The sequence below is a fragment of the Misgurnus anguillicaudatus genome, chromosome 11 (genome assembly GCF_027580225.2).
Source record: "Misgurnus anguillicaudatus chromosome 11, ASM2758022v2, whole genome shotgun sequence".
NCBI lineage: Eukaryota > Metazoa > Chordata > Actinopteri > Cypriniformes > Cobitidae > Misgurnus > Misgurnus anguillicaudatus.
Window position 1 is genome coordinate 12,502,061 of NC_073347.2, and position 12,373 is coordinate 12,514,433.

The following is a 12,373-nucleotide window of genomic DNA, read 5'->3' on the forward strand; positions in this document are numbered from 1 at the left end:
TTGCGTGTCTTTCGGATGGCAGCTGCGTGGTGTTTTCTATGCTCCTTGCTTACCAGAAGCATTTCTGACGCGGCGCTGCTGCTGCTAGCCTATTCTGTATACATGTATGTTTCCTATTGATAAACTTACCTGACACTTCTGCGCCTGAGACGTGCGTGTCATGCAGGCGGCGCGCACCGCCAAACCTGCCAACACAGGAGCCCAAATAAAAACGGACACACCACACAGCCGAGACGCCCACGCCACGCAGCCGGTGCGAATCGGCCTTTGGAATGATTGGTTTTTGTCTGCATGCATCGTGGGTCCCCTTGCATGGGGGTCGCCATTTCGCGCAGCCGTGCTTCTGCAGTGGCCCTAAACAGACAAACTGCTTATATACGTTGTCTCAGACAACAACATGTTTGTCCTGTGGCGGCTACCTTAGTCTGGTGTGAACGCACAGTTAGGGCCAATTCACACCGGATGCGTGGCGTGTATGTTGCGTGTCTTTCGGGTGGCAGCTGCGTGGCGTTTTCTATGCCCTTGCTTACCAGAAGCGTTTCTGACGCGGCGCTGCTGATGCTAGCCTATTCTGTATACATGTATGTTTCCTATTGATAAACTGATCTGACACTTCCAAGACGCTTGCGTGTGGGGTGAAAAATAGGCGTCGGTCCTATTCCTAACATGCACACGTTTTCGGCGCGGCTCGGTCAAACCTGCTAACATGGGAGCCTAAATAAAAACGCACACGCCACGCAGCTAAGACGCTCACGCCACGCAGCAGGTGTGAAATCGGCCCTTAGAATGATTCGTTTTTATCTATAGACCGTTTCAGCAGTAACAACATATACAAGCGGCTGTCGTGGTCCGCATGAACTTCCGGTAAACTCCGCTAAGAATAAATAACAACAAAGTTCTTTAAAGGTAGTTTATTTATATAACAAGCAAAAAAACAACACATAGATTACCTAGGAAACCAAAACATTTGTTATTTTCGACGAGGCATTTGTTCAGTTTAGCAACTAGTCAGACCATTAAAAAAACGAAACCGGAAGTAAGGTTCGGATCCAGACGTGTATCACGTGCGTCCGATGAAACCGTCTATATACATCATGGGTCCCCTTACATGGAAGTCGCCATTTCGCACCGCCATGCTTCTACAATAGCCCTAAACAGACAAACTGCTCTATATGCTCTATATATGTCTCAGACGACAACATGTTTGTCCTTCTCTATGCGTTTCGAACGGGATGAGTGAGCTATGGACTGAGCCGTTGGTTGCAATTCACAATCCCACCCCTAGATGTCACAAAAAATCTACACTGTGGACCTTTTAAGCAATTTCAACCTGTTTTTATAAGTTATAGCAACTCATTACAAGTCGAAATTTAAACTACTAAGTTAAAATAACTTGTAAAGCCAATTTGTTTAAAATGAATGCAGTGTTATTGTACAGTAAGATGAGAAAAGACCCTGAGAGCATTCTTGCTAAATCCGGTTGTTCTGTTAAAGAGGCTTCAGTAATTAGGCTCTCTGTTTAGTCGTGTTCAGCCACATCATCATGTTGTCTTGTGTCTACACCGCCCTCCATGTCTCACAGACTAACATAACCACATACTATGTGCTCAAATGAATGTCAGTCCTTAAACTCTGAAGCGACAGATTTCAGCATGAAATTAAGTCTAAGCCCCGCCGCTGCATGTTTTTGCATCGCCTTAATCTGTTTCAGCCCTGTAAACAGTTGACCAGGCTCCCATTAAATAGATACGACCACGGTTGCCTCTCTCTGCATGCCTGCTCTCCTTAATTTCAGCTATTATGCATGGTTCTATAAGAATAACAGTCCCTGAGGTTATGGCTCTAAAGGCCAAGTCATTTAGCATATAATCTCTCCAGCATACAACCGAAATCGGCCTCTTAATTCAGGCTCATAACCTCAGTTGGAAGTCAAAAGCAGGCTTTTCCCTGTGGATTGTTTGCACTTTTAAGGGTGCCAGACTCGATTACGGTCCGTTAGCAAGGTGGCACCGGGAGAATGCGTACCACGGACTGTTTTTAGTCCAGTTCACAGCAATCAAATGTTGCTATAGTCTCCTACCACAGCTCCCACGAGGGAAATAACATGCATACATACAGTACGTTTCCATACACAGATATACACACATCTGAGTGCCAAGCATGTGTTCAAGCATACAAATCTTCTTATTGGGAGTTAAATAATAACCATGTTATGAATTGGCATGTTAAATGAAATCTCCCATCTAATATGTGATTGAGTCTTGTAGTGACCAAAATAAGGGGTCGTTTGCACAGGACTTGCCTAGAAGTAACAAAGTGGACCACAGTAAAATGCAGTCGATATGTTTAAAAAAGTCCAATCACAGACCTACATTTACAGCATGATAGGAAAAAAGTTATTAAGACTTAAATGTATGTCTTGTGCAAACAACCCCTTAAAGTTTGACTGAACGAATCGAATGCTCAGGTTAGAGCCTGTAGCACGATGTGATGTTGATCACCTGCTGCTGCATGATGGGATACAGGTACGTGATCCTCACCTGTAGACACAGAGGATGTTATCCAAACAGGTTTTGCTGCTGAACACATTCACCCATTATTTTTTGCCTGAATAACCCTTGCCTCCCCACCACCTGATCATTTTGTCACATCTGACCTTTAGACCTATTAATGACATGATCAGCCTTAGGGCATGGCTTGGCCCCTATGAGTTGACTGCTTCCTATCAAAACAGACACCATTTTAGATTAAAAAAAATGTTTTTTTTTTTTTACAAATTTGGATCGCTCTCCACCATCGCAGTGTAAACCGAATCGGCCTACTTCCAATCATTAAACGGGAACGCAGTGCTCCTTCTGTGGGTCAAGTCATGTCACAGCTCGCTGCTAAGGCTTTGCACTATTATTCCTGTTTGAAAAAGTTACCTTCAAGCTCCCCTGTTCGGAAAAGCTCTTTTGATCCTTGCCATTAACCTGCTGCTTTCCTTTCCTCTCATCCAACCACATGACTGTAGCCAAGATGTCCGTCTACAAGCGAATGAAACTGGCATGTTGTTTTGATTGCGGGCGCTCTGAGCGCGACTGCTCGTGCATGTCAGGCAGTGTACATAGTAACATGGACAGTCTTCAGAGGGCGTTCCCACTTTCTTCTGTCTCTGTTCATGATTTCTCAACCAGTTTACGTGCCTGTAAGTTCGATCGCCAACCACATGCCGTTCGATGTCTGTGAGCGTGTGTGTGTGTGTTTGTGTGTCTTTGATGTGTTTCATGTGCTGTTTCGTTCCTCCATTATTTCCGTAACTGTGGCTTTTTGGTTGCTGTGTTGGTAGTACTAGTAAATATTATTTTATCTGTTTGGTGAATTGGTGGTAGTTAAGTGACGTGGCTTCTTTGTGCAAGTGCTGCGGTAGGTGCAGTAGGAGTGTGTTGGCGCATGCTTTGTTAGTGGAGCACTCGTGCAGTGCTGGTGACCTTTTTACAGTCACTGTTTTGGTGTATTAATGATGATGTTTTGACAATGACAATGTTTTCTTTTTAATTGATGTGACTAAAGGGTCTTGCATTTCGAATGGCTAACTTATTTTCCCCCCAAAATTACAGGTTTAAACACACTGGATACCTTCAATCCTATGGGCTTAGGCAACGCAGGGTGAAATGCCATATTTTTTTGGGGGGGGGCAAAAGAAGAAATGATTGGACAAGACAGCCCGTAGTCGTAAATGTGCTCCGTTTAGAAATGCTACAATAGGATGTAACACAAATGTCCATCTCACTGATCAAGATCCCTTTTGACTTTGTTTCTTCATTTTGAAACAGACAGGTATTGGATATCAGTAAATTGATAACTGCAAATGTTTTACGTCTGTCATATAAATGTGTATAGCACATGCTAGATTTTGATTGAAAGGGATCTTCAGTGAGATGATCTGAGCTGTGTATAAAGAGTAAGTATATATTGGAAATGTCTGTTCTGCTGTTCTTGGACAATCATGTTTTACAACCACAAGCCATTAATGCCTCAACCATTTCCACTCGCCGAAGTAAAACGTCTTCCTCTAGTAAAGTACTCATTTACTGAGGTACACCGGCAATTGCAGGAACACATCAGACTCTCCCCCTTTCCACAGGATCTGATCCTCCTCGATGATTTTCTCTTAGCCAGCAATCAGGGAAGAAAAAGTCAATGTGCTTTATTTAATGCCTTGTATACCACAGTGGGACTGTCAGGCTCAATGGTGAAGTTAAGAAGAGATCTCCTGACAGAAACTCAATTGAGATGCTGGTGACTCAGACTATTGGATGAGGTCAGATGACTGGAGCAGTTAGTTGTGTAAAGGACAGCGCTGAACAGGGGTCTTCTCATTAAGCCATAGCAGATGTGAAACGCTAAAGCGTCTGCCAATTAGAAATGGCAGCAGTGCGACCTACTATAAAAGCAGCGGGTCAGTTTAGGCGATCGCATTTCCTTTACAAATGCCTTCCGACCGCTCGCTACATCGGCTTACATTAGCATCAAACCTTGTGATGAGGTTAACGTTGTGTCTTGTGTTTTGGTCTGTAGTAATATCCCTTGGATACCAGTTACTGGTTTTACATAGTTACTGATCTCTTCTCCTAACGTCTTTCTTCTTGGGTTTCATTGCTGTTGGCTTTTTCTTACCTCGAGTTTGGAGTTCTGACAGTTAATTTCAGCGGTGAATTGGTTTTGACTCTCTCCCATCAGTGTAGTCTTACTGTAGATCTAACTTTACATCTGTATGATAAAACTTTTGTCGAGCTTCTCCACCTGACTTTAATTTCTCTCTGTCAATAATGATTTTCAGATGGAAATTTTGAGTTTTGACTTATGTCATGACATGATGGATCAAGTTCCTTATAATGTGAATATACCCTATAGGGCTAAAATAATGTGGACACCTTGACACCACAGCATCTGTACTTTTAATAGGTGCGTAGGATGTTGAAAATAGGTGTGTAGACATTGGCCAATGATTAAAATGATTAGGCACAAGAAAGCTTTAATAATAACAGCTTGCATTCTTCTAGCATAACGCTGCATTAAATTTGCTCCCATTTAGCTACCCAGTCTCACAGGGTTTCGTGATATAGTCACGTATTTTTTTTTTGTTCTTTTTTCGTGATATTGCACGAATGTCCGTGTTTTTTGTGATCGTATAAAGAGTTCCTGTTTTCGTGTGATTGTCACGTATTGGTTACTCAACTGCTTCTTCCTATTTTTAAACCATTGTCGCTTCGGTTTAAAGTTAGATTTGGTGCTTGCATTAGAATGTCACTTTATACATTGGTTTATACTATTTTTTCTGATTTATTTGTTTATATGTCACCTGGCGTTAGGGTTAGAGTTGGGTTTGGGTAGGGATGTCATTTTATGTAAATCTATCCCTAAACCAAAGCGACAATGGTAAGAAAATAGGACAAAACAGTTGAGTAACCAATACGTGATATTCACACGGGGACAGGAATTCGTTATACGATCACGAAAGAAGAATAAAAAAAGTACGTGACGGTATGGCGAAATTTCGTGAGACTGGGCTGCATTTAGACATCATCAGTGTTTGGGAAAGTTACTTTTAAAAGTAATGCATTACAATATTAAGTTACTCTCAAAAAAGTAACTAATTGCGTCACTTAGTTACTTTTCATGGAAAGTAATGCTTACTTTCCTTTTTAGTTACTTTTGCGTTACTTTTTCTTGGCTGAGGCTTGATCTCTTTCAGGCCTTGCAGGTGTTTTTTTGACTGAAAAGTTCTGCATTCAGAAATTGCATATTTCATCACAAAAATGTCGAGCTCTGGCCTGCCATCTCAGTTTCTGACTCAAACTGTTCCCACGCAGGCGTGTACAAATAGAGTGCATAATGTGACTACGTTTAGTTTAATTCAGTACATAATTTTTTAAAATCTTGCTAATTTAACCAAAAAAAGTAACTCAAATATTTATTTGTGTACATTTAAAAAGTAATGCGTTGCTTTACTCATTACTTCGGAAAACTAATATTATTTCATAATGTTACTTGTAATGCGTTACCTCAACACTGGACATCATTGCATTTCAGTTGATCTTACAGGTGATTATTTGGGTTCAGGTTTGAGCTTTATGTACTCAAGTTCTTCTACACTGTACTCCAATAATAATAATAATTTCTTTGTGTATACAAAAAGTAGCTCCTTTCAAATTGCGCAAATTGACCTTGAGAATTAAAAACAATTTACGCTCCCATGAGGTGGTTTTTCAGGCAATTCAGAAAAGGTATATTTCGCAAAACTGCAATGGTTTATTTGCACCTGATACAAGTACGTCACATAATTATTTGAAGATGACGCAGTATGTAATAAAACCTTCCAGAAACACCTCAATACGTGTCTGCTCCCAAGTATAAGAGGCTTTCCTTGCCAATAATGTTTGGATAACACTCTTCATCTCTTTTGATTTAAAATAAAATTACTATTACATCCAAGAAACATCTATACATTGGCGCTCCTAAGTATAAGTGGGCTTTCCTTGGCATTAATGTTTGGATAATACTCTTACGTCTCCTTTGGTAAAAAATAATGCCTAGTGCAGTGGATGTAATATTAGTAAACCTATGAACATCAGTCGACGTGATGTTTGGGATGACTTATCGCAAGAGGAAAAACTACATTTCAGTCACATATCATTGGTAAATGGAAATTCCATCATTTTGCAATAGTCATTTAGAAAATAACGCTAAAGTTTTGCGCAAATCTGCAATAGAGTTGCAGCTAATGTCTAGAGGCATTGTTTTTGTGTTGCCACACAGTTCGATGTCATTGTATGCTGTAGCATTAAAGCTAAGTACACACCAAGTCGACGGTAGGCCATCGGGCATCGTCTGACTTTTTACTTTGTATATTCTGCACTGTTGGCTAAAGTAAGTCACCGTCAAATATTTTGGCAGCATGTTCAGCATGTTGAGTCAGATCATTCTGATTGGCTGTTCAGCATGGCCAACCAGTGCACAAGAAGAAAAGCAGAAGATACGAAGCATGCAGAAGACGAAGTTAAGAGGGAACGCACAGAACGCTCGTCTCATTTTTTATAATACGCAAACATTTGGAAAATATTCCAAACAGGTGCATGACGGACATGCTACTTGTCCGCTGTTCGTTTGGTGTTCAGGGCAACTTTGGACCCATGCAATGTGTCCCTACTCTAAGGTGTATTGCACTAACCAAACTTGTTATTTATAAGTGAGTGTCCACATACTGTCATCCATGTGGTGTATTTTTCTAAGCAACATTTATACAAGAAGTTCTCTGAATGGGCACAAGCTTGTCCACTTAAATGTAATGCCCTCTGCACCTGTTTAAATAATAAGTGCAACAACACTACTGTACAGTATACTGCTGAGAGCATGTTTCAACCTCTCTGCACCCACATGAGTCTGAAATCATATAAATACATCACAGTATCCCTGCACTAAGCATGATGCGGTGGAGCTCAGTTATTGGTGAAATAAATACTATTCCCCTGAATGCAGTAATTCTGCTGAATGCATGAAACGTGTGGCTGTAAACACGGCCTGTCTCACACAAGTAATGTTCCCCGATCGGTGCTTTCTCAAACAGCCCTTGTGTACTTTTTGTTCTGATTTGGTGCGTGCATCAACCGGATGGTAATGCTGCTCACCGAGGAAGCCAGACAAAGAATTATTAGTATGAAAATGAGATGCGTGAGAAGCAGACACCATGTCTCTTGCTTTTGGCAACAGTCGGAGCCCAAAGAGCAGTTGACAAGAAGTAGGGAGCCATGCAGCACTCATTATATCTCTGCTACACTGCACACTATTAAGAAGAGTTTGTTATCTCTGCAAGCGCAGACTTTAGGGAGCAAATATCCTGAACGAGTTAGCTGCCTCCGCTCTAAGTTACAATGACAATAACAGTCCCTTTGCTCCTCCTGCCGAGACTTATCCCCCTCATTACACAGGCCTTAAAGACTCTCTAGGTGCTCAACCTCGCAAAGGGTATTAATTCCTGTTTTGAACTTATGAGCCTTCACAAGGAAGCTTCCAGCAGGGCAATCCCAGACATGCCTGTTTTGTAAACAACAATCGTCCGTAGTACTCGGAGCAGAGAAGAGAGGGGTCGTGGCTTTTTCCGAGTCTTCGGGGCATGTTTTTCTTCTTTATTCCCCTTCTCTTGCCTGCTCGGGTTGGTTTAAGAGTTAGCCGAGGATGTGACGAGCGCGGTAGGGTGGGGCGGCGCAACCCAGAGAGTGGATCTTGTCCACTCCTTGCAGGGTGGAAATCAGCTCTGTCGGCTCTTATGCAGCCTGACGTGAAAATTATGTTTGCATTTTCATTTCCCCAGCTCAGCTGGTGTGTCATGAAACTGAAGCTGACAGTTCCTTACCACCAGGCAGAAGAAGGGCCGGTCGTCCCCTCCGCCGTGTAGGACAGATGCTAGCCAAAGAGTCGTCCGACTCTTCCTGCGCCCGTAGATTGCAAGCGACATATGCCAGGACCGGCACGGGGCCCTCGCTTGAGCGTTTGTGTCATTGCCTCGCCCTGGGCCTTCGCTCTGACCTTTATGGCATCAGATACAGTACTAATGAAAGATGAGACTCACAGCAGTTCACAGCAAGCTACATGCATTTAAACATCCCAGATTCAGACCATCTGAGTTAATAGCTGGCTGAATGTGAAACATGTGGGATTGTTGCTCAGTTGTTTGTTCTGTTGCATGTATCAATTGTGATTTTTCCAGGATGCCATGCATGAGTTTGCTAATTCATCTTTGCTAAGCTCCACCCCCTTGGTTACTGATTACCAAATATAGTAATAGAACATTAATTAGGAAATTTTCTGTTAGTAAAATGTGGTCATGAAGTAACAAACTATTGTACTAGCTTTATATGAGCTAGAATAAAGTGTAAGGCAAAACAAAACAAAAAGTGGTACAATATACACTCACCTAAAGGATTATTAAGAACACCATACTAATACTGTCTTTGACCATCTTTCGCCTTCAGAACTGCCTTAATTCTATGTGGCATTGATTCAACAAGGTGCTGAAATCATTCTTTAGAAATGTTGGCCCATATTGATAGGATAGCATCTTGCAGTTGATGGAGATTTATGGGATGCACATCTAGGGCACTAAGCTCCCGTTCCACCACATCTCAAAGATGCTCTATTGGGTTGAGATCTGGTGACTGTGGGGGCCATTTTAGTACAGTGAACTCATTGTAATGTTTAAGAAACCAATTTGAAATGATTCGAGCTTTGTGACCTGGTGCATTATCCTGCTGGAAGTAGCCATCAGTGGATAGGTACATGATGGTCAGAAACTATGCTCAGGTAGGCCGTGGCATTTAAACGATGCCCAATTGTGATTAAAGGGTTTAAAGTGTGCCAAGAAAACATCCCCCACACCATTACACTATTGCATTAATGAGAAATTGAACAGGTGTTCCTAATAATCCTTTAGGTGAGTGTACTATACATAATATAATATTACAGTCCTGTTCTGCATAGAGAATATAAACTATGTACTTACTAAACCTATTCCATAATAAAGGGATGGTTCACCCAAAAATGAACATTCTGTTACCCTCAAAATTGTACAAACTTCTTTGTTCTGCCCAACACAAATGTTTATTATTTTGAAATATATTTGTAACCATGCAGATCTGCAACATTGACTTCCAGAGTATTATTTTTCCTACTATGCATGTTAAGTCAATAGTGCCTCAGATCTGCTTGGTTACAAACATTTATTTTTAAAATATCTTCATTTGTGAAGATGAACAAATATATTGATTTACAGGTTTACAACAACATGAGGGTGACAGAATTTTTATTTTTGGGTAAACCATTCCTTTAAGTACATGTTGTTACCAGGATTTTTTGTATAAGTACACTGTAAGTGCACATACTGTACTATAAAGTGCAAGTCAAGTTACATTACAGAGAAATTACAGTAAACCCAGACTGATCTCACAGAGAGTCGCGTTGTAGTCACACAGAGTTTGATTAGTTTATTTATGTCCATGGCAGCTTTTTTGTGTCTTGAGCACGTATGTCTTTTTTGTGTCACTTGCACAAATTTCTTTAAAGTTTTTCATGTCCGTTGCACGATTTTCTTTTTTGTGTCATTTTGTATTGTTTTCTCATTGTTTTTTCCTGTTTTCTTGCTATTGTCGCTTGGGGTTGGGGTTAGAATCACTTTCTGTTACATTTTTAGACATCCTAATCAAACCCCAATTCCAGGCGGAATAGTTTTAAAAGCGGAAGAAAACATTTAGAAACCAATACATAAAAGTTAATCCTAACCCAAACCCCAAATCTAACCCCAAGCGACAATTATTAAAAAAATGAGAAAACAATACATAAAATACACGAAAAAAATGTTGTGCCATGGACACGAAAAACTATTTTTGGAAATTGAATTCTTGAATTTGAATTTGCATTGATGTCAAAAACAGGATCTAGAATTACAATTCGAATTTGAATTAAATGAAGCAGAATTGCAATTCAAAGAAATTCATATACATATTATACAGTAAGTGAAGTGTTAAAAATTAAGCTTTCAGTATATGTCAGATATTATTGCATTAAATATTCTATACATTATATTAGTTTGAACTACTTGTACAGAATACATTAACAGGAAATGTTTGCCCCCAGCAGTTAATGTTAAAAACTCTAGGCACATAACAAATAATTAAGTTAGATTTTTTTGTAATTGTAATTTTGTGGAATTGATAGAACATGACTTAATTTCCCAGAATGCTTTAATTTAACCAAGTATTTAAAATGGTTGCCAAACAATTTTCCAAAGTAATTTTCCTAAGACTGAATGTTTGTGAGATTATTTCTGTTGCGTGATTGTGAAATTTCTTTGAATTGCCATGAATTTAATTCCACTTCCTGTCATTCAAATTCAACTTCCTGTAGGGCGGAGTCAATTCAAATTCCAATTTATCAATTGAATGAAGGCCAGTTCTGAAATTCTGAATTGTGCACAAGGCTGATGGACACGAATGAATGAATCAAATTTTTTATGACTATGACACGACTTTCTGTGAGATCGAACCACAGTGAAATAATGCAAACATTAATGTCATCTATTGTGCAAGTATATTTTTAGCTCATTTCTATTCAATTTACAAAATATACTTGTATAAATCAAATGCTTTTCTGGTAATATGTTGGATGACAACAGTTGCTTAGTCCGGATTGGTCAGTATGCAGTAAGGCGGGGCTCTGCAAATGATCTACTGACAAGATTTTTACTAATCAAAAATGATCAGTCAGCAGCGTTATGTTTTGCAGAAGCAATTATGTGATGGGAAACATCTGTCATTTATTGTTAACTATTTGCCTAAGCCTCAAAGATCGTTCACATCTGGCTTCACTGATTTTGATCACATTGAGTTTCATCATGGATCAAATAATTACTTATCAAAGCGTTCTCCCCATCCTGACTCCAAATACCATAATGATCCCTGTTAGGTTCGTCACAGGGCACAGGGAGATGAGAATCCAACATTTGACTCTCAAAATGGATCAGTGCTGTGGAAACACTGAACAGGCAGCTTGACTTTCATTGCTTCATTTACGTCCAGCATCTCCACCAATCATCTGCTTTGTACCGTAGCCTCTCTCCGTCATTTAATTCTTTCATCATCTCCTGCTCCTCTTTGCTTCAAGTGCTGTTAACTGTATTTGATTTGTCTTCCTCCCTGTCCTCATTTGTTGAGTTTGATGTACCGTCTCTCTGTCTCACCCTCGTTCTCTCTCTCTCCCTCTTTGTAACCTCCCATCGGTCTCTGCATTCTCCTCAGCCAAATATAAATTTAACGGATATATCAGATCACGTAAGTGTACTTTTCTGTTTTCCTCATTCTGCCTCATGTAACCTGCCTGCTTTGGCGTTTTGCTTTTGATATCACCCCCACTAGTATTACAGCCCAAAAGCTGCCATCCTCAGCTGTCTGTAGATTACCGAGGATTGATGGGGTGGGGAGGGGCTGTGATGACAGTTTCTCAGCACTGGATTCTGGTCGAATGCATCAGAGAGTCTGCTCTGCTTTAAAACATGTGCATGAGAAAGGTCAGGTGCCGAATAAAGGGATATATCCAGATGAAATCCAGATGTAGCATAAAGAGCCCCGTGTCCTTGCGGGAGATGATTGAAGAGCTAGAAATGCTATGAAGTATTGCACACATGTTTAGAGTTTTAGAGATGTTTTTTGTGTTGTGACGCCTTTAACAGCAGATGGCGCTACAACTCCAGGAAAAATGGGAGCGGAGAGGCAGTCTGGGGTTCGGTTCAAAGCTGAATGCGCTTTAGGTAAATCTGTCGCCGACTAATCCTGAGAGAGCT

The 12,373-nt window shown here is 40.5% G+C and overlaps 1 protein-coding gene across 21 annotated transcripts in view; it reads left to right on the forward strand.

The window, feature by feature from the left end:
* The window catches only part of kcnma1a (potassium large conductance calcium-activated channel, subfamily M, alpha member 1a), a 263,693-nt gene that overhangs the window by 209,677 nt on the left and 41,643 nt on the right, over positions 1-12,373 (forward strand). For 6 of the 21 annotated variants that reach the window (XM_055170797.2, XM_055170791.2, XM_055170796.2 and 3 more), the window contains 3 exons: positions 3,014-3,187; positions 11,832-11,864; positions 12,263-12,340. The exons of 9 other annotated variants lie outside the window; for them this stretch is intronic. In XM_055170797.2, coding sequence (XP_055026772.1) covers positions 3,014-3,187; positions 11,832-11,864; positions 12,263-12,340 — 285 coding nt within the window. The remainder of the gene's footprint in view (positions 1-3,013; positions 3,188-11,831; positions 11,865-12,262; positions 12,341-12,373) is intronic. 6 more of the 21 variants (XM_055170795.2, XM_073873048.1, XM_073873049.1 and 3 more) reach the window with 2 other exon arrangements.